Genomic DNA, 26529 nt, shown 5'->3' on the forward strand with positions numbered 1-26529 from the left:
TTTTTACTAGAGACAGAGTTTCACCACATTGGTCAAGCTGGTCTTGAACTCCTGATCTCGTGATCTGCCCACCTCAGCCTCCCAGAGTGCTGGGATTACAGGTATGAGCCACCGCACCCAGCCTAAAAGTAGTATATGATTCCACTTACATGAACTATCTAGAATAGGTAAGTCTACAGAGACAAAGGTTGGTGGTTGCCAAGGACTAGGAGCAGGGGGAAGGGGAGTAGACTGCTTAATGGGTAAGTAAGTGGTTCCCTTTTCGGGGGGCAATGAAGATGCTTTAGAACTAGATAGAGGTGATGGTTGTACAATATTGTGAATTAGACACTATTGTTGTTGTTATTTTGAGGCAGGGTCTCGCTCTGTCACCCAGGATGGAGTACTACAGTGCAATTTTGCCTCACTGCAGGCTTGAGCCTCCAAGCTCAAACCACTCTCCCATCTCAGCCTCCCAAGTAGCTGGGACAACAAGCATGGGCCACCACACCCGCTAATTTGTTTATTTTTTTGTAGAAACAGATCTGTATACTCTTAAATCATGAAGTTTATGTTCTGTGAGCTTTACCCCAATAAAAACTGTTTAATATTTAAAAATATATTTAATAACTAGTCACTTTAGTAACCAGTTACTACAGAGATAATAAAAAGACATTGCAATCTTAATAACCGTCGTATGTTTCTCTTGGATTAAGGTTATAACCAGTCCTCCCTCTTTTGGAGTTTCACATCCAGAGACTCAACCAACAGTAGATTGAAAATATTCTGAAAAAAACACCACAATACAACAATAAAAAATAACACAAATTTTTAAACAATACAGCATAACCACTGTTGACATAGCATTTACATTATAGTTGGTATTACAAGTGACTAGATATGACTTGAAGTACGCTAGAGGCTGTGTGTAAATGTCCTCCAAACAAGTCTATAAAAGACTGACTATAATCAGAGTTTGAAGGACTATTTTTCTTCAGTTGGATGGATTAAAACTATTACCAACCTTTAATAATTTTCTGACCCCTGCAATTCATTTTAATGACTTATGATTATTATTGTGCAAATACTTAGGATAAATTTTAATGAAAGGCTTTCTTTTATGTGCTGCAAATGATTGCTATGGTTAATAAAATTCACCTATTTTACAATAGTAGAAAGAGGAAAAGTTAGAATTGATTTTTTTAAAAAGACCATTAAGACCTTTGGAAGTGGGTATCTCACTGTATTCCCGATGTCACTGACTCTAAGGTGCAAATTTTTTTCCAGTTTTAACATTGCTGAACTCAGGGTGCCTGTGACAGGCACTGAGACCAGGCAGCTGTCAGGATGTAGCTGTAGCTGTCATTGCCTGCTCTGGTTCATCCAAAAGTGCTAAATCATGTCGGGGACCTGGGGGACAATTCCAGAGACAAGAGTGCGCTCTTTAAAGAACATTCTTGATTTTGAAACATGGACATTAATGAGTCAAGGTCAAAAAATGGTTGTGAAGAGTTGAATTCGGAATGTGAAGTTGTCTCAGGAATGCTTAGACACTTTGTTTCAATTACATTTGACTTTTCATATGTGTGTGTACATACACACACACACACACACACACACATGATATAGAGGAATGTCTTTGCTAAATAAGCCTTAAGAAGCAATTTTAATGAGGTCCAAATAAAAATTAAAATGATAAACAAGTATTTAATCATCATTTAATTGGCAGCATTTTTTGTCTCCATAGAACATAAAATAATGGTGTTATATATTCAGTGATATCTTCGATATAATCAAGCATAGCGACTCTTTTGTATAAAATCTTAAACATTTGTATTATTTTTGAAAGTCATTCACAGCTCCAAATATTAAAACTGGTACACTTTTAATTTAAAGGTTAGCATATTTCAGTTTAGCTCTTTCAATACATGTTTACTGAAAACCTGCAAAAATGAAGAGATATATATCACATACAATGTGGAATATTAAAATATATGATAGCTCATACTCCAAAACAATTTACAGTCTGATTGATCCATGATATTACTGATCTATGATTATGAGTAACATTCATTCAAAAAATATGTACTGAGTAATTTCCATGTATCGGGTTCAGTTCTGGGAACTGGGAATACAGTAGTAAACAAAGCAACCTTCCTACCCTCCTTGAACTCGCCTTCTAGAAGGAAGACCGTCTGTAAAAGGGACATATAAGTAAATGTATATAGTGCTGGTCAGTGATAAAGGCTAAGAAACAAAAGTAACTGAAGACTGGAAGAGGACTGTAAATGTTGGAAGGAGACTGAAGTTTTAGGTAAGTATCTAGAAAGCCTCCACCAGAAAACCTGCAGGAAGTAGGGGGCAAAACAGATCACAGGGGAAAAGAGCATTCCAGTGGAGGGAACCTGGAAGGCCAGAAGCGGAGGCGTGCCTGCATGTTGAGGAACGAGGAAGGTAGTCCAACTAGAGTGGAGAAAAGAGCGTAGCAGGTGATGGCATCAGAGAAGTCAAGAGCAACCAAGTCACACTGAGCCCGTGGTCAGAGTTAGGACCTCTGCTTTTCTTCTGAGTGGGATGAGAGTCATTTGCGATGTCTTAGCAGAGAAGTGACTCACTTTTCATGGGTTTGCCTTGACTGCTATGTTGAGAGGAGACTGAAAAGGGGGCAAGGCACAGCCGGTAGCCAGTTAAGAGGTGTCTTAGTCGAGGCCCAGCTGCTATTACAAAATACCTGGGACTGGACAATTTCTAAACAATCAAAACTGACTCTCAAAGTTCCAGAAGCTGTGAAGTCCAAGGTCAAGGCACCAGCATATTCTGAGTCTGGTGAGGGCCTGTTTCTCATAGATGGTGCCTTCTCTGTGTCCTCGCATGGCAGAAGACAAAAGGACCTAGCTAGTTCCCTGCAGCCCTTTCATGAGGGCATTAATCCTATTCATGGGGGTAGAATCCTCATGACTGAATCACCTCCCAGAGATCCCACCTTCTAGTACCATCAGGTTGGGGTTTAAGTTCCAACATATGGATTTTAGAGGGACACACACATTTAAACCACAGCAGCAGGTGAAAGATGAGGGCACCTTGGATCATGGTAGTGTGAGTGAGGAAGGTGAGAGTGATAGAACTTTGAATATATATACAGATTTGAGATGAAGTCTCACTCTCCCAGGCTGGAGTGCAGTGGTGCAATCTCAGCTCATTGCAACCTCCACCTCCCAAGTTCAAGTGATTGAAAACCTCAGCTTTCCAAATAGCTGAGACTACAGGTGCATGCCCCCACACCCAACTAATTTTTTTTCATATTTTTAGTAGAGACTGGTTTTCCCCATGTTTCACAGGCTGGTCTTTAACTCCTGACCTCATGTGATCTACCCACCTTGGCCTCGCAAAGTGCCGGCATTATAGGTGTGAGCCACTGCACTCAGCCAAATTCTGAACATATTTTGAAGGTAGCACCAACAGGATTTGTTGATAGATTGGAGGTGGGGCATGAAATACAGAGAGTTGTCACATGATGCCATGGTCTTTGGTCTGAGCAAATATAATGAAGTTGTCATTAGCAGGATGAGAAAGAATCGAGGAAGCACCATCAAGATCTCAGTTTTGAACACGTTGCATTTGAGATGCTGTGCTCTGTGAAGTGATTCCAGCAGGTCTAGAATTGGCCTGAACTTTTACTGAAATGAGAAATAGACCTGCATAGCATTGTTCCCTGGGAAGACACAGAACATATTGATTACTAGTGGTACTTTGTACCCATAGGTCTGTGGAGTTTTTGGATGGTTTATACTACCTTGTCAGCATTGTTGATTAGTAATGGTGAGGTTAGATTGATGGCTTGCACCTGGTTTCAGTGAGGACCGTCTCCTCCCTCACCCCCTAGAAGGCTCTGCCATTGGGCTCAGTTGCACAAGAGCAAGTGCCCAAGTGATGCCTATGGGATAAAAGGCACCCAAGATCAGACGGTCATGGTGGTTCACACCTGTAATCCCAACACTTTGGGAGGCTGAGGTCGGTGGATCACCTGCGGTCAGGAGTTTGAGACCAGCCTGACCAATTTGGTGAAACCCATCTCTACTAAAAATACAAAAATTAGCTGGACATAGCCGTGGGCACCTGTAGTCCCAGCTACTCAGGAGGCTGGGACTCGAACCCAGGAGGTGGAGGTTGTGGTGAGGCAAGATCATGCCACTGCACTCCAGCCTGGGTGATACAGCTAGACTCCTCAAAAAAAAAAAAAAAAAAAAAAAAAATCCTGAGACCCAAGACAAGACTCCATTTGGGGCTCCCTAGTTGTAAGGTGTTCCATCTACGTATCAGTGGTTCCTGATCTGGGAGAGGGCATGTCAAGTGTGGCCCTTCCAGAGGGAGGATAATTGGAGCTTGCACCTGGCCCCTCTGGACCCCTTGCTGTGTGACACAGCCTGTTGGAAATAGATGTTCAGTGCTGCAAAGAAAAACTGGCACTGAGACAAAGTGTCTTTCAGCAAGGCAATTTTTGCCTCCTGGACTGCAGGAAGGGTACCCTCGCTAGTCATCGTGCATGAGAGTACAAAGAACAAAGGTAAACATGCAAATTTATTTCTTACACATTTGGGGTTGTCACTGCTGTGTCTGATCTCCATTGGCTGGAGCCAGACCTCACAATCTAAACTAAAACCCCATTGGCTAACAACTTAAGACTTTTCTAAACAGGTAAAAGCAGTGGAGAGCTGGGAAATGCCTGTGAGCACGTCCAGCACAGTTAAAGTACAAGGACATAAAATGTACTATGTGCCTGTAAGCATGGCATGTCTAATAGCTGCATAGGATAGGGCTTAACGAAGAGTTATTAGCACACTTATGATTTATTTTTTAACAAGAAACCAAACTTTAAAAAGGAACTTTTCTACTTCCCACACAGCCCTCGGTTGTGATGCATGCCCCTACTTCAAGCTGCTGCTATATCGTATCCTCTTCCTGCAGAAAACTGTGGATTGGTAAACACTGTCATTTGGTGACCTGTAAGTCTTTAGCAATGAAACTCTGCTCAACTGCCACCAATAAAGCAGATGCCAGTTAGACATTAGGAGGTTGATTACAGAAATGGACTCTAAAGCTCCTCTGTCAAAGATGAAGTCTATTTACCCACTCTTTGAATTGACCAGTGACTTTCTTTTGGTAACAGAATGTGGTAATAGGAACAGTGGCTGGTTCTGGGCCTAAGCCTTGTTAAGTGAAGCCAAATTCCACCTGGGGTTGCCTCCGTTCTTGTGTCTAAGTTAGATTGCAGTAACAAACTGCAATCTAACCTAGACATAAATTAGATGAAAGCAAAACTCACGAGCAGACTTTGGTAACAAATAGCTGAGTCCCAACCAGTCACAGCAACTGAGCTTCAGTCAGTTACAGGTGGCCAACTGATCAGACCAGCTTCAAATATAGTGTCTGCTGATTGGTTACTGAGCTGTAACTAATCAAGTTGTTTCTGAAGCTCATTTCTGTTCTCTGTCTATAAATGCTGCCTGCCTACGTTGCAAAGTAGGGCGCTCTCACCTGCGTGTTTTCTCTCTCTTCTTCTTCCTCCCACCCTCCCTCTCTCCCTCCTACCCTCCCTCCCTCTCCCCCTCTTACCTTCCCATCCTCCCTCTCTCCCAGGCTATCCTGATGAAGGATGAGACATGTGCAGCAGAGTGAAATCAGCTCAGTTTTCCCAGCTGAGGCCCCATACATTTGAGAAAGCCCAGAAAAGATTACTCAAGCCATTCAGCAAACCCACAGCTGACAATAGATGCATAAATGAGCTTCACCAAGCCCAGCACAAATTATCTGAACTGCCCAGCTGGTCCACATACTGTAAGCAAAAATAATAGTTTGTTATATGCACTAAGGTTTTGTGGTTGTATGTTATACAACATTATTGTGGCAATGGGTAACGGACACATATGTTCAAGTAGAGATGTCAAGCAGGCAGTCGGATGCATGCGTCTGAAGGTCAGGTGAGAAGTCCAAGCTGGAGGAAACTGTGAGAGCATTCAGCAACGTAGTGGACACAGCTGCTCCACCTAGACTCCCTGCGGTACCTTGTTTTCTTTTGAGAGCCCCACTCCTGCTTTTGCTTCTAACACCCAGCACCTGTGTCTTTTTGGAGTCTTCCCTTAGGCTTTTAGAGCTGCTTTCCCCTCCACAATCAGAAAACAAGATATACTTGGAAATTGACTTCCCTCCAGGACAGTGGTCCCCAACCTTTTTGGCACCAGGGGCCAGTTTTGTGGGAGACAGTTTTTCCATGGACCGGGCAGTGCAGGGGATGGTTTTGGGATGATTTGAGCACATTGCATTTATTGTGCCCTTTATTTCTATTATTATTACATTGAAATCTACAATGAAATAATTACACAACTCACCATAATGTAGAATCAGCGGGAGCCCTGAACTTGTTTTCCCGCAACTAGATAGTCCCATCTGAGGGTGATAGGAGACAGTGATGGATCATTAGGCACTAGATTACCATAAGGAGCATGTAACCTAGATCCATCACATATGTAGTTCACAATAGTGTTCCTGCTTCTATGAGAATCTGATGCCACTGCTGATCTGACAGGAGGTGAAGCTCAGTTTCACTCTCTGGCCCACTGTTCATCTTCTGCTGTGCAGCTCAGCTCTTAACAGGTCAGGACCAGTACCAGTCCCTGGTCCAGAAGTTGGGGATTCCTGTGCTATAAGACAGGAGGTGGAGCTCAGGCAGTAATGCGAGGGATAGGGAGTGACTGTAAATACAAATGAAGCTTCACTTGCTTGCTCATCTACCACTCACCTCCTACTCTACAGCTCAGTTCCTAACAGTACCACAGACAGGTACCGGTTCATGGCCCAGGGTTTGAAGACTTGTGTTCTAGGACAATCCTTGACCAGTGACACACAGGCACAGGGTACAGAGCAGAAGGTGTGTGAAAGCCTAGTTCTCTTGTTCCAAAAAAGGCTGGGCATATCTTAAGCCCCAGGGTTTCTGTACACCCAGGATTGGGTTAAAACCACCACCCTTTGCAAAGCCTGCCTGAGATTAAACCTTTGCTGGGCTTTCTCTCCTCTGTTTACATCTCCCTCAGCCTTACCAGTCCAGGGAGTATTTCCTTAAGAAAGCATGTGCGTACAAATCAGGCTCTGCTTCTGGGTCACCCACCCTAAGACAACACATAAGTAATATTTGAAGCCATAAGTCGAGATGAGCAATCTATAAGATTAGCAAGGGGTTTTGTATTCATAGTTATTCTCTATATTTAGCATTTTAAGCATTTTGATTCTTTTTAATTTTGCATTCCTTTTTAAAGTTTTGGAACCAAGGCAATTCTGAATGTTGCTAAGTATAAAGTCTGCCCTTGCACTGATGAATTTATGGAGCAAATATTCAAGATTCTGTCAGAGTCGGATTTTCTAACCAGGTTAACATCCCCTTGATAACATATTGGCTTCTGGATGCAAATGTAAAAATAAATAGAGGGATGGGAGTGTGTGAGACCGTGCGCAAGTGTGTGTGTGTGTGTGCACAGACACTTCTATTGAGGCAGGAATAAAGGAGTCCTATGCGTGTTATTGGCCATCAGACCAGGTGAGAAACAGCCCCATGGAACTAGAGAACACATTCCAGATTCTGGAATGTTTTGCACAGTATCTGAGAGTAATATGGTAAAGCTCCAAAAAGAAAAAATGAACACAAATACGTATCATTCAAAAATATTTATTTTAGGTCATTTACTATATAACTGTCAATGCACATGTAGGATGAACTTATCAGACATGATTCTGCCCTCTCTGCCCTTAAAAGTTTATAGGCTAATGAGGGGAGGAGAGATAGGCATTAAATAATTACCTAGATAATCCTTTACTTGTTATTTGTGTTTGAAAGAAAAAGTACGAGGCATTCTTAGGGTAAATGACTGGGGACTAACTCTCTGTGTTAGTAACTGGAGAAAACACTCTTTGGCTTGTCCAGACTCTGAGCCCATCACCAGACTCTGAGCTCCCCAGAGCAGAGACTGTGTCTTGCTCACCCTCCATCACAATGCTAGATTTGTGGCACTTTAAAAATGTTTGTTGAATGGATGCATGAGGTTACTAGTGAGGATGAGAATAAGGGCTGGGTAAAGGAGACCTAGGAGAAGAGATTTCAACGTAAGTTGAAGCCAGATCATGGAAGACCTTAAGTATCATTTGAAAAAGTTTGGACTTCATCATGTGGGACATGGGGGGGCCACTAAAAGTGTCTGAGTCAGATTGATGTGATTAGAACTGTGTTTCATGAAGGCAACTCTGGAGAGGCTGGGGGCAGGGGGCCAGCTGGGAAGTCACGTAGATTGGTGGTAGCAGAAAGGGATGGGGAGGAGGGAACAGCGACAAGGGGATGATTGGCTGCATCAGACCCTGAGAACTCATTTCAAGTGAGAGATTTGCTCTGGGGCATTTGCCACCAGAGGCTGCAGTTCACATAAACTCTCTGTAACGTTTCCTAAGAATTCTCCAGAGGCTCATGAGTTTTCTAGTTAGGTAATTAAGAAATAGTTATGTTCTCAAGAGAATAGCTGAATGCCCTAGATAATTTCTCCAATTTTGATTTAGCAAATGGGTGAGATAACTATGCCATCCTTCCTTTTTGACTGATGCCCACCTCCTTCAGACTAAACAACCATTCAATCACACTGCAGCAACATCAGTCACCGATGACGTCTTTAGAAGCTTCACTGTGTCAGCGCCTGGATTTGGGCGTCCCTTTATGAACTAGAGTTTATGGTTCATTTTTATTGCTCTATCTCCTACTCGCTGTAATTGCCATTACTGTAGATGATACCGTGGGTTGGTTTGTTCATTAAAAGTAAATAAGTCTGAAAGAAAAGGGAGCATACCAAAAACTTATGCTGTATTGCAAATTTTATATCAGAAGTCAGGAATGAGAAAATTTAAGATTCTCCAGGCACTCAAATGTTAATTTCTCTGCCCTACATATGTTTCAAAAGATATTTCAAATCTGATCCTGAATCCGAACTAATCATCCATAAGGTGGGTGGGTTAGCATGAGCATAATTTATCTTCTGGTTTGTTAATTTCATAAACAATATTTATGATTAATTATTCTGTGCACTCCTGAACATTTATGAGGGTCTATTATGTGCCAAACTCTTCCATATTTTATATCTTTATGTACCTAAAGCTTTCATCTTCACACAACTCCTGCAAGATGCTGTGTTATTATCTCTATTTTACAGTTGAAGCAACAGGCTCAGAGTGGTTCAGTGATGTGCCTGAGGCTACACAGCTCATCGGTGATGGAGCCTGTTGGAAATTGGAGTTACCTTGGCTCCAAGCCCCACTCCACTATCCTGCCTTTCTCTAAGATTGAACCAGAGCTCCACAACTCAGCAAAAAGGTTGAAAGTCTTCTCTAACGTAGGCGGATAAAATGAAAGCTGTCTTTCATGCTGCCCTGTCATCAAAGCCGAGAGCAAGCCTCAGTAAGTTTACCAGTTTGAGTGAGCAAAACAACCCGATTCCCAACAGCAAGCAGGCATGACCACTGTTGAGAAACATTAAGTTTACCCTGCCCCCATGGTTCTCTTGTGGAAGATACTTTTAGTTTCTAATTCGTGGTATTCGGGTAACAGCTGCCTACCTAGTATATTTGTATATGTAGATCACCTGTGTATTAATAAGAATCACGTGTCAAAGAGCAAATAAACACATGGATGACTCTCTGCTCAGGGGTTTTCAGTCTGGAGAGCTGTCAGCCCCACAGGCTCTCAGGCTGTTGGTCCCCAGGATAGATTCACTCCGTTGTGCTGTTTTGGTATCTGCCTCTCAAATACCTTCAGCGCCATCTGGGTGGGGGTCTCCCAACTGAGCTGGGTTTTGGTAAGAGGTGCCAAAATGTGGAGACTAAAACCCAGGATGAAGGATTGCCTGAACAATGTAAAAAGAGGCTAAGCTGAAGGTATCTCTGCAATGTTTGAAAAGAATCCCCCAGGTGAGTTAGGGGGAGCCAGAAGGAGCCCGGGGGGAGACTCCTAGGTGAATTAGGGAGAACCCAGAAGTGGCCCAAATACTACTGGAAAAAATCCCTGGGGTAAGTTGGGGAGCTCAGGAGGAGCCCAAGGGAGACTCCCAGGGTGAATTAGGGAGAACCTTGAAGTAGACCAAGAATGTTTGAAAAAATCTCCCAGGGTTAGTTGGGGGAGCTCGGAATTGGCGCAAGAACATTTGAAAAAATCTCCAAGGGTGGCAGCTGGGGGAACTCGGTCATATTGGGGTAACATCAGCCAAAGATCAAGCCAACACAGGGTTTATTTGGTGTGGTCCATTTGGACTTTGGTGTGTTTTGCCCTGGAGCTGTTTCAGACATAAGATGAGGAAAAGGATTCAGGAGAAAATTCAGGAGAAGAGAAGGAGTGTGATTAAGTATGTAAAGAAATCATGGAGCAAAAAGATAAAAAGTCAAATAAGGAAAAGGTGTGCCCATCAGCCCTGCTCAGTATCTTGTAGAGAGATGGTCAGAGCCTCCCTGATATTTCTACCGCTGCTTCTGTTGGCGTGTGTGCTCCTAGAACTATGGTAACCAGTCCAGGTGCTTATACTCCTATATCTATGGTAACCAGTTCTATCCAAGCTGGGATTCAACAAGTGGGAAATGAGGGAGATTTAGAGGCATGGCAATTCCCAGTGGTTACACACCTTCCAGATCAGCAAGGGCAAGTATGGGTTGCTTTTGAACCCCTTCCCTTCAAACTGTTAAGAGTTTAAACAGGCCATCAGTCAGTATGGGCCTGAGTTTCCATTTGTGCTAGGATGATAGAAGAGCATACCTTTTTTGTTTGTTTGTTTTAATTGTATTTGGCTCTGGAGTACATGTGCACATCCTACATCCTGCAGGATTATTGCATAGGTACCTACATGCCATTGTGGTCTGCTGTCTCCATTCCCCACCTCCACCACCCCCCAACACTTCTACATCCCCCCATCAGGCATTTCTCCCAGTGTTATCCCTCCCCATCCTCCCCGCCGCCATCCCCCCTCCCCCACACCTAGCTCTGTGTTTCCTTCCCTGTGCCCAAGTGTTCTCATTGTTCATCACCCGCCTATGAATGAAAACGTGGTGTTTGGTTTTCTGTTCTTCTGCCAGTTTGCTGAGAATTATGGTTTCTAGGTTCATCCATGCCTGTACAAAGGAAATGAACTCATTGTTTTTTATGGCTGCATAGTATTTCATGGTGTATATGTGCCCCCCTTTTTTTTTTTTTTTTTTTTTTTTTTTTTTTTTTTTGCCCAGTCTATCATTGATGCGCATTTGGTTTGGTTTCCAAATCTTCCCAGTCATAAACAAAACCACAATGAACATAGGTGTGCATGTGTCTTGATGATAGAATGATTTATAATCCTTTGGGTATATACCCAGTAATGGGATTGCTGGGTCAAATGGAATTTCTATTTTTAGATCCTTGAGGAATCGCCACACTGTCTTCCACAATGGTTGAACTAATTTACACTCCCACCAACAGTGTAAACGTGTTCTTATTTCTCCACATCCTCTCCAGCATCTATTGTCTCCAGATTTTTTTTTTCTTTTTTTTTTTCTTTTTGAGATGAAGTTTGGCTCTTGTTGCCCAGGCTGGAGTGTAATGGCGCAATCTTGGCTCACTGTGACCTCCACCTCCCGGGTTCAAGTGATTCTCCTGCCTCAGCCTCCAGAGTAGCTGGGATTATAGTGCCCACCACCATGCCTAGCTAATTTTTTTCTATTTTTAGTAGAGATGGGGTTTTACCATGTTGGCCAGGCTGGTCTCGAACTCCTGATCTCAGGTGATTCACCTACCTCAGCCTCCCAGAGTGCTGGGAATACAGGCATGAGCCACTGCATCCAGCCACCTGATTACTTCTTAATACATTTAAATTCCTAACTTTGGGGTGAAGTTGACAAAATTTTTGAGTTGATTATTTGTTGGCATATAGGGTTTTCATATTGAAGGCTGCTGTTCTTGATGGCAATAGAAAGAAAATGCAAGACCAATCAGTCTAAGGTGAAACAAAGTCAAGGGAAGAGACTATTAAATTTTGTGCACCCATGTACATTTTATCATCAACTACATTTACAATAACATCTTCCATAACTTATAATAATGAAAATAATTTGTGGTAGCATACACCTATAATCCTGGCTTCTCATGAGGCTAAGGCAGGAGGATCCCTTGAGCCCCCCGACCTGGTCAACATAAGGGAATCCCATCTTGGCCAGGCATGGTGGCTCTCACCTGTAATCCCAGCACTTTGGAAGGTCAAAACAGGTGGATCCCTTGAGGTCAGGAGTTTGAGACCAGCTTGGCTAACGTGGTGAAACCCCATCTCTACTAAGATACAAAAATTAGCTGGGCATGGTGGCATGCACCTGTAATCCCAGCTATTTGGGAGGCTGAAGCAGGAGAATTACTTGAACCTGGGAGAAGGAGGATGTAGTGAGCTGAGACTGTGCCACTACACTCTAGCATGGGTGACAGGGCAAGACTCCAGCTCAAAAAAGAATAAAAAAAGAGATCTCATCTCAAAAAAAACCCAACTTTACATAATGCTGTAAAAAATCATTTGCTACACCTCAGCTATTTCTGACCAATTTTTAACTACAGGCAAGAAAATCATAGACTTCAAAATGATTCATTCTGAGTTGCTAGTCTAGTCTCTTGTTTACATTACTCTCATTCTAGCGAAAGAGGATGTGATTTCCAGAGTCAACGTGCCTTCATTTGGGCTTGCTCTTTACTCTTTATCTTATTATTTTTCATTTCTAAACTCACACAGGTGCAGAGCTTTCTTTACACAAAGCAGAGCACATGGCCAAGGAAAGGATGTGATTTCCAGAGTCTGTTTCTACAACTGCCCTAAAAGTACAAATACTTTAAGAAATGTAGTAGATTGATTTAAAGTCACAATACATTATAAGTGAGAATTTTTCTCAAGATAAAACAGAAAGATGCTAGGCATATCAAAAGGGATGCTTCAGAAGAGAACCACACTAAAAGGAGATTAAACTCCCCAAAACAAAGCTTACCTACTTCACAATTGTGATGAGGGCTGGCAGACTAGCACTGGAGAGGCAGTAGAGACACAGAAAACTCACCCAGGCTGAGTGAGATAGGAGACCCAGGATCCAAATAGAAGTTCCAGGCTGTAGCATTGTCATCTATTAACTGGTCTTCTCTAACTCCTCTGAGACACACTTTCTTCACCTACAAAATCTAAGATATGTGACAGAGGGAGAGAAAGAGAATCAGTTTGATCTCTATTTTTTGGTTTAAGATTCTTAGATTATGCAAATGATCACTTTATATAGCACCACCTCCACGTAAGTACCAAACACACAATTAGTTTATGTTATTGAACACATGCTCAATATGGGCTTGAGTACAGCTAAAGAAACATAAGATTCAAGCTTTTGGGTAATCCATACAAGGAAATGATGACATTAAATACTATAAAATCATGTAAGTGATGGCATGTTAAGTTTTTCACTGATGAATAAGTGGGAATTCATGTTATATCCAGTGAAGACCCTTTCACAGTTATATTTGGTTAAGGTACCTTTCCAGTCCTGTGTTTATACAGGTAGAACCTCCTCTTTTTTTTCTTGAGATGAAATCTCACCCTGTCTTCTAGGCTGAAGTGCAATGGTGTGATCTCAGCTCACTGCAACCTCCACCTCCCAAGTTCAAACGATTTTCCTGCCTCAGCCTCCAGATAGCTAGGATTACAGGTGCTTGCCACCATGCCCAGCTAGGCTAATTTTTGTATTTTTAGTAGAGATGGGGTTTCACCATAAGGCTGGTCTCAAACTCCTCACCTCATCATCCACCCGCCTTGGCCTTCCAAAGTGTTGGGATTACAGGCATGAGCCACTAAGCCCGGGCACCACTTCCTTTTTCTATCTAATAAAATATTGGTGGGGAAAAGACCCTCTGGCATTTGCTGTCTCATTTGTTCCTTTGTTGTAGTGATAGGGAAAGCCATAAAATAATATTTCAAGAAAAAGATGAGATATAGATGACTTTTTAGATCTCCTTCTGGCCTTATGGATTTACATGTGTTTTTAGAGAATAAAGGTAAAATAATAAATATTAGGCTAAATGGTAATGTGGAAGTACAGGGATAATTCAAAGTTTAAGAATTCCTTACAGCTCATGCCTGTAATTTCAGCACTTTGAGAGGCCAAGGTGGGTGGATCACGAGGTCAAGACATCAAGACCATCCTGGCCAACATGGTGAAACCCTGTCCCTACTAAAACTACAAAAATTAGCTGGGTGTGGTGGCACACACCTGTAATCCTAGCTACTCAAGAGGCTGAGGCAGGAAAATTGCTTAAACCTGGGAGGTGGAGGTTGCAGTGAGCCGAGATCAGGCCACTGCACTCCAGCCTGGTGACAGAGTGGGACTTCATCTCAAAAAAAAAAAAAAAAAAAGAATTCCTTCCCCATGTTTAACTGGTGTGCTTTGCAAGGTCTAGATGACATCAATGATACAATTCTTGCAAGCAACAGCAGCAGGGTTCTTGGAGGTCCGTTGTCACCTAAAAATTTTTTTCTTCCCTTTATGTTGTTAAATAGACTGAAGATTTCCCTGAATGGATAATGGAATTAAGTTTCTCAAAATATGGTCCATGGACTGCCTGTCTGTACCAGCATCATTTGCGGTGCTTGTTCAAAATTTGTATTCCTGGGGAATGGAGGTTTCACCACTTTGAGACCCACAGAGACTCCATTATGCTTTATGCAGGGTCACAGATGCCTCTAGAATGAAGTAGATACTCCTTTTGAATTCCTGTGATGTGAAACTGATAGCAAATTTTAATCCAAAAGCAAAACTGGAAAAAAAAATTCATATTCTTGGTCTGTACCTGAGATCATCTTGATGGATCTCAGGTATGCTTGTATTGTATTAAACCCTCTGGTGCTATTTATACACAATAATGTCTAAAAATCACTGTCTAAATTAAGAATTCACATTCTACTGCATTGGATTAGTGATACAATGAAATTCAGGTCCAGAGTTTTTATCATTCAATATCCAAAACACATGGAAGTGACTTTTATACAGCTTTCAAAGCATAACACATGTAAAATAGACAATACAAACAAGCTTTAAAAAGAATAAAATCAATGGCTGGGTGCGGTGACTCAGGCCTGCAATCCCAGCACTTTGGGAGGCTGAGGCAGGCAGATCACAAGGTCAGGAGTTTGAGGCCAGACTGACCAACCCTATCTCTTCTAAAAATACAAAAATTAGCCAGGCATGGTGGTGGGCGCCTATAATCCCAGGTACTCATGAGGCTGAGGCAGGAGAATCTCTTGAATTGCAGTGAGCCAAGATGTAGCCACTGCACTCCAGCTTCTGTGACAGAGTGGAACTCCAAAAAAAGAACAAGAAGAAGAAGAAAAGAAAATCATTCCATAATACTGTTATCCAAGGAAAAACAATAGTTGAGGACTATTTGTGTGAATTTCCTTCAAGTCTCTAAATATCATCATATAGATCATCATAGGTTCTGAAAACTCCTAACAGGAGGGACTGTGTTTCTTCATCACTGTAACCCTAGGGGCTGTCTTTTATACTTAAATTCATAGTGCCCACACACTGCCTCTAATTAGTAGTACTGAGCACGTGCTGAATAAACAATGAGTGTATCTAATGAAAAAATGACTGAGGCAATGTATTTGCATGTCTCCTTGAGAGCAATTTTAAAGAATACATATTCAATGTAGAGAGCATATTTATTTCCTTCAAAAGGAGAACAAATGCAAAATATTCCAAAGTTTGCGCTTAGAACTTTAAGACTGTTACACATGTTCTATCTTCTATCTTATATGAAGCAAGTACTGGTGAGATTAGTGTTAAGAAATGTATCAAAATAGGGTGTTTCTGCTTACTTTTAAAATTGTGAGCAGAAAATGATTTATGATAGTCAACCTAATTTACAAAAGGAACATGGTAGCGTTTTAGTAGCAGCGGCAGGACTTTAACGGGGTTGATGTCATAACCCTATTTTTTAACAGAAAAACATGGCTTCCAAAATATTGTGACACTAGCATGGTTGCTTTGTATTTATGAATCTGATGCAGACTTCAGGCAGTAAATCTCAAAATGACTTGTGACGTGTGCCATTTTTTTTTTTTTTTAAGGAGGCTGAACACAGAAAAGGCCAAAGGAAAGGGGCCATTGTCTTCCTTACGAAGGAAGGCATATTGCTACAGGACTTGCCTCTCACAAAAGTTTTTTTGTGAGGCTTTAGAAAGTTTTAATGTGTATTAAAATGCATTGAAAAACATCCAGCTGATTAATAAATATAAAATAGTATAATTATACAGTATTGGCAGCATATTTAAGTTATGCTAGGTCAAGGCTACATATATGTAAAGTAAAAATAATTACTCAGCAAGTCAATATAGCATAGCTTTGTTTATATTACTAAGAAAATCATTTTTAATTTCAGCAAGAACTTAATGCTATATAGATTTATGTAAATAAGAACATAACCCATAAATATGAAATTACAGAAATACATATGCATTTTAATTTCATTTAAAACTTATGATGAAACATGGATTTCATTATTTATAAATGATATAACCTGGCCCTCACCACAAATAGGACTATGAAGTATGAATACAGTTGTAGGAATACATATTATCATTTACTAAAAGGTAACACAAGCCTATGTGTATTGATGAAGCAGCTATACTACTGAAACATGCCCAAACTGAATTGTGATGATTTTAAATGCATCAAGAGAGATTAATGATTAAATGGTTTCAATTGTTACATAAATTAGCAAACTGCTAGGTCATAAGTGCTGTGGGAAAAAAGCAGTGTAAGAGGATCAAGTGTGGTACATATCTAGCTGTGTGTGTGAATATAAGGCAGGTTCCAGTTTTACTAGAGTAATTAGGGTAGGCTGGGGGCACGGAGGGGAAGATCTACACAGCCAAAGGAGAGACAATGTAAAAACACTGAGGCCCCATTTGATTCTAACAAAACAATCTCACCACAGATATAATACCCCATTGAGCAGGTGTGTACAGTGTCTCAAAGCAACTTAAGCAAGGGAATAGAGCTAGTAAATAATAAAGCCAGGGCTAGAACCCAGGTTTCTTGACTCTTCATCCAGTGCCTTTCTTTTGTTTTGTCCCTCTGTTCACCAGGCACAGAGGAAGGTGCCCTGTCTCTTAGAAAGCACTGTGTAAACATCATGGATGAATCTGGAAACCATCATTCTCAGCAAACTGACCCAAGAAGAGAAAACCAAACACCACATGTTCTCACTCATAGGAGGGTGTTGAACAATGAGAACACATGGGCATAGGGAGGGGAACATCACACACTGGGGCAGGTTGGGGGTGGAAGGGCTGGGGAGGGACAGTGGGTGGGTAGGGAGGCTGGGGAGGAAAAACAGTGGGAGAAATGCCTGATGTAGCCGAAGGGGGACAGAGACTGCTAACCACCATGGTATGTGTGTACCTATGCAACAACCCTGCGGGATGTGCACATGTGCCCCAGAGCTTAAAGTACAATTTAAAAAAAAAATCAAGTTTCATTGCTTTGGGGTGGTGATTGTGATTATTATTAATCAGTTCCGTGATATTTCTATTTTTAAATTTATGCCTCATAGTTGTACATTTTCCCAGGATACATGTGCCGTTTTGGTACATGTATACAATGTAATGATCGAGTTAGGGTAACTGGAACATCTATCACTTCAAACATTTATCTTTTCTTATGTTAGGAATATTACAATTCTCATCTAGCTATCTTGAAATATACAATACATTGTTAACTATAATTACTGTACTATAGACTACTAGAATCGATTCCTTCTGATATTTCCTGAAAGGCATATAAAACTCAAAGAATGGTTTCATCTTCCCTTCCCACAGCTTGTTTTTCCTCCTTCATTTGTGCCTCTTCTCTTGAATAAATTATTTTAATGTCAAACTGTCAGTTAAACTAATTAGACTTTTCTGGATATTTGATAAAGGAAAGGTAAGGATAGGAATAACCTATGAAATGGAAACAATTTCTAACGTTATAAAGGGCTGAGGAAAGAATGGAGAGAATGTGGAGCCCAGAGACTCAGAGAGAGCCTGTGTGTACCTAAGCAACAATCCTGCAAGATCTGCACGTGTACTCCAGAACATAAAGTATAATAAGAAAAAAAAAATAAAGGAAATTTGTAGATAAGGCAAAAATGTTGGAAACAGGGCTCAAGGGGTGAGGGAAAGAGATTTTAAAATATGTTCAAATATATAGTAGGAAGAATGAAGTCAGACTGAAGAAAAAAATATTTTCAAATAAAAATATGAGAATATTAGACAACAAACAACATACAAGAAAAAAGAGAATACGAATCCGATTTCAGACAGTAGACTGAAGAGCTGGTGGAATTACTAACAGCAAAAGGGAACAGAGTAGAGAGTCTGAAAGATGAGTAGCTTTCTTTTTGTAATGCTGGGTTTAAGGTGGCGGCGAGGTTCTCACTAGTGGAAAGGGTCTAAGAGCTTTAAGAGGCAAACTTGGAAGCTCTGTGCAATCTAGAGCTGTTTGTCCAATACAGTTGCCTCTAACCACAGGCAACCACTGAGCAACTGAAATATGGGTACCCTGAACTGAGATGGGCTCTAAGCATCAAATACACATTAGATTTTGAAGATTTTCTATGGGAAAAAAAGAATTTAAAATCTCATTTTTTCTGCATTGATTAGATGATGAAATATATGCATGGACTGGGTTAAATAACATTATTAAAACTAATTTCACTTGTCTGTACTTTTTTAACGTGATTTGTAGAAAACTGAAAATTACATATGTGGCTTATGTTATATTTCTATTGGACAGCAATATTAGTTATATATTAAGATCACAAAAGGGATAGAGACATCATTCTGAGGTATCTCAACTAAACATAGATATGGAAGAAAAAAGGAAACACATCATCATAATAGTTAATATTTACTAAGCACCCCAAGCACTATGCTAGACACATAAAGGGCACCGTCTTATTTGTTCCTCCCAAAAACCTTATTAAACATCTTTTATAGAATAAAATACTGAGGCCCAAGGTCACACAGTTAAATGTCGGTGTTAGGATTCAAGGCCACGATGACCCCAGATCTCAAGTTCTAAACGGTGACAGAAATTTCAGAACAAGTATGCGCTCTAATATTTAAACTATTTATTAGAATGGTTCATTGTCAAAGTCAGTTATGTCCCAATTCAATTAAGAAGAAAAGCTACAAACGTGTGGATTTGTAACTTTAGAATTATGATGAGCTACTGATGCTGGCATATTTTCACCAGATCCGGCCATTAAAGACGTTTCTGGTGCAGCTTCTTTCCTTTTATCAATGTTTATTCCCAGAAATGCAAACCCATCAAGTTAGATGGTACATATCCAACTGTCCAACGGAGACGATCATCCACCTAATCCTAAACAGCAGGGCCTGTTTTCTGAAGATAACTAGACAGATAATACAGATCTACTTGACAAATTTTCAACATTCTCTTTTGGAGCACAAAAGCACCTGGACCTGTCAAAGTGACTAAAACGTTTTGAAGGAAGCTAAACTAAATGGAACCTTTGTTGAAGAACCAAAAATTAAGCTTACCCAACTGATGCTTTAAAAATGGATTTTGTACTCCTTGAAAATGCTTACTTTCAAAGAACAGAAAGAAAAAAAGGCTGGATACTTTGAATCCTAGGAATCTTAACAGCAAAATCTCCTACAAATACAAATTGAAGTCAATAAAGTATCTTTCATTGACCTTTGGTTGGTTCATTGGTATTAATTTCAAAGACAAACTTTCTTTCCTTTTCACATTTAATTTCTGCTACCTATCTGGGAAAATGGTAACCACAGAACTGCTGAACTTGTATAGTCAGCTCTAATTACATCTTTTTCAAAAACTTACTCATGTAAACTTTATTAAACAATTTATTTACAATTAATACATTTTTCTAGTCTAAGTCTTTTAAAACCACTGCCATAAATCCACATTATAGAAATAGAAAAACAAAAGAAAATTTGAAAAAAAAAAATAATTATTTTGAAATAAGACTAGCAGAGATATCTTACAAGACAGTTCATACTGGACATGTATTCAAAAGGGTGTCTCTCTGAACTGACCCACTAATTTATTTTAAATTAAACCCCCTAACCTTCCTCCTCCCTGGCCCACTTTTTTTTTTTTTTTAAAATAAAGTAGTATGATTTCAGCTGGGCATAGAGGCTCATGACTTGTAATCCCAGCACTTGGGAAGCCAAGTATCCTGTATCCTAATGGCTGTGTTGGGGTCACGGATGTTGAGGGCTAAAAAACCATTGCTGAAGTGAGCGAGCATGCGGTTGGGACAGCTTGGAGGCTGCGGCTTGTGAATAACACAAGAGTTGTACGGGCACCCCCCATAGGTGATGTTCCACCAATGACAGTTTGTGCTGCCGGGTGGGGGTCCTCTGGTCCCAGAACCACAGGGAGAGTGCGGTCGGTATGCTCCCTAAGTACTTGGTGCAGGAGAGAGAGAAACGAAAGGTAGGAGGCCAGTGGTGGCGGTCACGCAGGGAGATTATGGGAAACCAGGAAAGGCCAGCCGTACAGCAATTCAAAGGGGCTCAGACCCATTGGCCCCCATGGGGTGGCCCGGATATGGGCCAGGGCAAGAGGTAGGAGTGTGAGCCAAGAGAGTTTTACCTCAATAGCAAGTTTGGCCAAATGGTCTTTGAGGATGCCATTGGTCTGTTCAACTTTACCCGATGACTGAGGATGGTAAGGGATGTGTAGTATCTAGATGTTGAGGGACTCGGCAATGAGCTGGACAACTTGTGCAGTAAATGCTGGACCATTGTTCAACTGGATGGTGGCAGGTAGGGATGATTTCTTGTGTAAGAAATATCCCTAGCAAATAATTGCCACTGTGAAGGCTAATACCATAGTCTTTGGTTACTTAAAATCTAAAGTCTTGTTTCTTTAGGCTTAAAAGTAATTTGTACTTGTAGTTTTTGGAGCAGATTCCTCTGCAAAAAAGGAACAGGGCAGCTGGGAAGATATAAGAACCTGTGCCACACCTCTTGCCTTCCAGTGACATATTTTGATTGGCAAAAGGGTTTGTTTTGTTCGTTTTTACCTGATACTCCTATGGCCGCAATAGTAGTAGTGTGAGACAGTGAGCCTCCAGTGCTCACGGGGGTAAACTGCATGATCTTTATAGACTGTTCTCCAGTCTGGACCAGGTTTAGACCCTGGTTTAGCTATATCTTTTTCTTGCCCTCTTCCACGTCCTCCTCCATCCTTTCATTATCCCCGCTTTTCTTTCAACTAAGGCAGGTGCTAGTAAATCTGCCTTTTCCTTTGCCTCACACCTTGCCCTTCTCTTAGCCCCGGTCCTGTGCAGGGAGGGCACAAAGCAGCAGAGTGTCTGCAACCCACGTGCCACCTTTCCAATGCTACTACAAAATTTGCAAGAAGCAAGAAATGGTCATTTATCAGAATGATACATTTATTTTTATATTTTTTTATATAAAGTGCTGCAGGCTCCAACGTTGCTCCTGGGCATCTCAGGTTTCGGGCCTTCGTCCTCTCCAATCTAAATGCAGAGACATTTGACATGAACATGTTTTGCAAAATGCAATACATTCTTATTGACTCTGGTCACCCTGCTGTGCACTAGAGTCAAAACCTCTTCCTCCTGTCTAGACTTTGGTCCTTTGACCAATACCCCCCCATTCCCTCCCTCTGCCACTCTCCGGCCCCGGAGATTTGCCAATTAAAACAATACTAATAAAGACAGAATAAATATAGTAAAATGCAAGAAGTGCGGCTTCACCGCCCACCTACTTACTTTTTCTCTTGGGTGGGCCCTCTTACTCTGCCTCTTGGGTGGACAGAGGCAGCAACAGCATCTCCTTATTATGGCAATGCACCTTCGGGCAGCCCTGCGGCAGCTCCAGCCTCTTCTTGGCCGGGCCAACACAGCCTCGGGCTGCCCAGCTTGGAGGACGCTGCCTTCGTGTGCTGGTTGTTGAGCCACGGTGCTCTGGGTGGTGATCTGGGTGGAGGCGGCCGTGAGGTTATGCGGGAGGGCTGGTTGAGCCAAAGTTTCTAAATTTTCACTGCCGGTGGAGCACTTGCTGGAGGCTGCAGACACGAGGTCACGCTGGGGGGCTTGCTCTGCCAAGGTTTCTAAAGCACCACCACCGCCTATGGCGCTTACAGTGGAGGAGGCCACACGGTCACACTGGAGGGCTTGCCGTGCCAAGTTTTCTACATCTCCACAATTGCGCTCGATGGTCAGGGAGGCCGTGGGGGCATGCTGGGGGTCTGACTTCCTGTGAAGGCCGGCAGGTGAACTGGAAATCTCAGTGACTAAACATGTAGGATCCCCAGGAGCAAGAGACTGTGGAGTGGTAATGGATGGCTTTTTTTCTCCATCTACAATACGGTAGGTGGCCATGGGATAATTAAAGACGTGGCCTTCAATTGCCTTTACGATGTTTTCTGGCTTCAATCCCATGGCCACCAAGAGCCTTATGGTCTCACAGTTCGGGTGGTCTTCAATCGGCTCTTCATACGTCGCTGGAGGCAAGTCCTGGCCGTTGTTCACCCACGGGTCCCTCAAGACTTTGTCTGCTGTCGGCCGCTCATTGGGATTAGATATTAAAAGGTTTTTAATTAGGCTTTTTAGGCCTTCTGAGAAATAGTGCCGAATAACATACTGGCCAGATAGAATGAGGGATATCAGTTGGAAACGACTCACTGCGAAGAAGGGCAGACTGTTGGACACCATCTGGTATAACGTGACGCCTAGGCTCCATATGTCCATGGCGGGACATTCATAGCCCTGGGCCCCAAAGAGTTCTGGGGCCATGTAGGGGAGGGTCCCATGACCTGCTCTCAGCCTCTGCCCCTCATAAAAAGTTATGGCTGATCCAAAATCTGCAATTTTTATGTTCCCGTTGCCATCTAACAACATGTTGTCAGGTTTAAGATCTCGGTGAGCGATGCTTCGGCGGTGGAGGTAGCTCACGGCGGACAGCATTTGTTGGAACTTGCCTCGGGCCTCCTCCTCCTCCACTATGTGGTGGTCAAGCCAGTTGGCCAGGCTTCCTCCTGCGGCATACTCCATAACGAAATGGCACGCCTCTCTGCTGTTAATCATTTGGTAAAGGTTAATGATGTTGCCGTGGTGGACCGACTGTAAAACAGTCATCTCTCTGTGGCTAGAGAGGAAGCTGGTTCTGTTGATTGTTTTCACCGCCACCCGGATGCCAGTCATTAAGTGGCGGGCCAGCGTGACCTCCCCAAAGGCACCACGGCCTATAAAGTTTAGTATTTGATAATAAGGTGGCCGCAGGGCAGGTGAGGTGGAGGCCAAGCCCTGCCTCATGGTGCCTACTTTGTCTACACTAACTATATACAAATAACTACTCTAACTCTATGGACTACGCTAAAATATTAACAATACTAACTATCCCAAAGAACACTAAAATGCTAAGAAACAGTACCAACTATATTAACTATACTAACTAAAAAACACAACAACGCCCCTCCCACAAAAACTCCCCCCACCCCGCCAAACAACTCGTAATCGCTAAGCTGGTCTGAGTCCACAGGTCACCAAAAAAGCTTCCAGGGATTTCTCAGACCAAAAACCATGACCCAGCCAGGGCCTTATATAGGCCTGTCTGTTATGACATCACAAAGGCTTTTCATGAGCTCAGAGCAAAGCAGGGCCAATCATGGCTGGGGATCTTTCACAGAGGTTTTCTCTCTTTTGGTCCCCAAAACATCTTCCTCTTTTAAAAAGTAAGTGCTTTTGTCTAGATGGATTATAGAGATTGATATTTTGTTTCCCAGCTATTTAAACTGGTACAACGCTTCAACAGCATTTTCATTTGTAGTTTCTTTTTCTATATTTATTGTACTCTTAAGTTCTGGGGTACACGTGTAGATTGTGCAGGTTTGTTACATAGGTTTAACGTGCCATGGTGGTTTTCAATCATTTGTTATTTCAAAATCTGAAATAGCTTTTGGATTTTGAAGATCTCCTAATGTCTACATGCAACATATTTAATTCCTTTTCTTTCATCTCTCAATGGTTGAACCATTGAGAAGGGAGAGAATATTTTCCTTTCCTTGTAGGGTTTTTCCTTCCTCATGTGGTTGAGATTATGTAATGGACAGAGAATAAACAGACATACCCTACCCTCCATGAGCCCATAGCCTCTTCAAGAAGGCCCCCCCCCAGACATGAAGCTCCTTCAGCGTGAGAAGCACCAGGTGAAGTGGGGGCCAAAGAGTGGCCTGGGCCTCAGGTCAGCACTGGTGAGGGAAGAAGTGGGGCTTTCTGGAGGCCAGTGGGCTGAGCCCTGCGGTGTGAGGAGGGGTCGCCTAAGTGAGTAGAGACAAGGGCAGGAGGGTAGCCTCTGCAAAGGCCCAGGATGACTGAGGGTTGCTCTCTGGAGGGATGCGCTAGTCTGAACGAGTGACAGGGGCCAGGTTGGGAGCACTCAAGTCCCAGGACAGAGGCTGAGCCTGTATTCCAGCACTGGGGTTGTGGAATAGTTCTGAGCCCCTCGCAGGGCCACAGCCCTCACAGCCTGACTCTGCCCCAGGTGGAGGTGCTGCTATAAATAGTAGGGGCCCCGTAGGTGCACTGGAGGGTGGAAGGGAAGGGCTCCCCAGGAATAACCCTGCATGGATGACAGCCACCCCACAGAGGGCATGGCCACCAGGAAATGTAGGTCCTTCTACATTTAGGTGGAGGCAGCAGGCATAGGCTGGAAGGAGAAAGTGGGGCTGGATTCCCAGGGTTCCTAAATGCCAGGATGAGGTGCTTTTATTGCCTCCTGGGGAGCAAGATTTGGAAGAGACTGAGGCCCATGAGGGCAGCACTCAGGAGGTTGGTCTGGAGGGAGATGGCCCCTGAAGGGGCACACCTGTGCCTGTCCCTGTTGGCTCAGCCCTCACTGGCACTAGGAATCCCTTGGTCAGCAATGGGGGGGTGTCATAGCCTTCTGCCTGGAGCCTGAACACCCTGACATGTTCTCCCCAGGATTCTGCACTTATTTTCCTTTTTTTTTTTTTCCCCCAAGACAGAGTCTCACTCTGTCACCCAGGCCAGAGTACAATGGCATGATCTCAGCTCACTGCAACCTCCGCTGCCTTGGTTCAAGTGATTCTCCTGCCTCAGCTTCCTGAGAATCTGGGATTACAGGCATGCACCACCACACCCAGCTAATTTTTTGTATTTTTAGTGGAGATGTGTTTTGCCATGTTGGCCAGGCTGGTCATGAACCCCTGGGCTCAAGTGATCCTCCCACCTTGGCTTCCCAAAGTGCTGGGATTCCAGGTGAGAGCCACCACACTTGGCCTGCTCCTGCTCTTCCATATGTGCATTGGAGTTGCCTCTCCCTGAGGGCAGCTGCTGCACCCTGAACGCCTGGCACAACTGTGGACCCGAGGAGGTGCTCAAACACGCGACTCCCTGGGGACCTCGGATCTGGGTGGCTCCCTTGTGTGACACGAGGCAGGAAGCAGAGCTCTGTGGGTCATGTGCCGCCCTAGGGCATGAAGGCTGTCCTTGTTCTCTTGCGAGCCAGGCTTGGCCACTCTTCCAGGGGACCCACCCACACTGCCTAGCCTGGCCGAGAGTGGCCTTCCTGTCCCTGCCTGGAGTGGTGTCTGCCACATGCTCTGAAGCTGGCCCTTTGCTGTGAGGTCTTGAAGGGCAGGGTGTGTGTGAGAGTCACCCACCACTGGGGCCTGGTAGGGTGGGGAGGCACCTAAGTGGGACTGCTGCCAATGCATCCTGGGTCTGGAGTGCAGGAGTCGGTAACTGACTCCACCTTGGGGGCCTGATGGGAGGCCTCAAATAGGCCTTGGCCATTCCACGGGGCTCAGGAGCACCAGGGGCTTATCAGGCTTGTGGCTGGGAGCAAGGCCAGGCCCTGGGGCTTCTGGGCCTGTTCTTTTTGAAGGGCAGCCTGGAGGATGACCTGGTATTGGTCCGTGGGTGTCCTGTGGCCTCCTGCATCTCATGGCCTTGCCCTTGCCCTTCAGCATGACCCTCCAGTGCCTTCATCGGTCTCCACAGAGCTCATCCTGGTAGAGGATGTGAGGGTGAGCCTGGAAGAGGTGACCATCTAGGACCGTCTTGGCTTCCAGATACAGCCCATGCCCTGCCAGCTGCCTGGGTAAGACCCACCAGGGGACCCCCTCACTCTCCAAGACACAGCCCAACTCTCCCTGAATCTGCCTCCTGCCAGTGGAACTCCACTTCAGGAAAGACTCAGGTGACTTCGTCCTCAATACCAGTGCTGTGGACGACATCAAGATGGCCTACCAGGAAACCAGGGCCATCACCATGGTAAGTTTGGGTCATTGGTCCCCAGGGTGATTTTCATTCTTCCTCTGGGCCATTGTGATGTTCATAGATTGGTGTTTTAAAAGCTGTCACTTAATGTCATCAGGTATAACTAGCAAAGCTGTTAGAGTCTC

General features: G+C 43.2%; 2 protein-coding genes and 1 long non-coding RNA gene across 27 annotated transcripts in view; 1 reads left to right on the forward strand and 2 right to left on the reverse strand.

Annotated features, from left to right (window-relative positions):
• Window positions 1-1660: 1660 nt before the first annotated feature.
• Window positions 1661-6838, reverse strand: LOC144582092 (uncharacterized). The gene is made up of 2 exons (XR_013533958.1): window positions 3773-6838; window positions 1661-3691 (listed from the first exon to the last, which is right to left on the reverse strand). It is a non-coding gene; the product is annotated as an uncharacterized LOC144582092 (long non-coding RNA).
• An 842-nt stretch (window positions 6839-7680) lies between these two features.
• Window positions 7681-26529, reverse strand: part of LOC128931941 (serine/threonine-protein kinase MARK2-like) — a 47955-nt gene continuing 29106 nt past the window's right edge. For 15 of the 23 annotated variants that reach the window (XM_078368655.1, XM_078368654.1, XM_078368659.1 and 12 more), the window contains 2 exons: window positions 21872-23177; window positions 21509-21616 (listed from right to left, as the gene is read on the reverse strand). In XM_078368655.1, the coding sequence (XP_078224781.1) occupies window positions 21536-21616; window positions 21872-23177 (1387 nt within the window). In that variant the 3' untranslated portion in view covers window positions 21509-21535. Of the gene's footprint in view, window positions 11161-11238; window positions 13229-21508; window positions 21617-21871; window positions 23178-26529 lie in introns of those variants that run through there. The other 8 variants (XM_078368672.1, XM_078368669.1, XM_078368668.1 and 5 more) reach the window with 4 other exon arrangements.
• The window catches only part of LOC128931938 (HLA class I histocompatibility antigen, alpha chain G-like), a 44411-nt gene continuing 41670 nt past the window's right edge, over window positions 23789-26529 (forward strand). For all 3 annotated transcript variants that reach the window (XR_013533956.1, XR_013533954.1, XR_013533955.1), the window contains exons 1-2: window positions 23789-23835; window positions 24172-26398. The gene's annotated coding sequence lies outside the window, so the exon portion shown is untranslated. The remainder of the gene's footprint in view (window positions 23836-24171; window positions 26399-26529) is intronic.

Source organism: Callithrix jacchus, chromosome 4 (genome assembly GCF_049354715.1).
Source record: "Callithrix jacchus isolate 240 chromosome 4, calJac240_pri, whole genome shotgun sequence".
NCBI classification, from domain to species: Eukaryota; Metazoa; Chordata; class Mammalia; order Primates; family Cebidae; genus Callithrix; species Callithrix jacchus.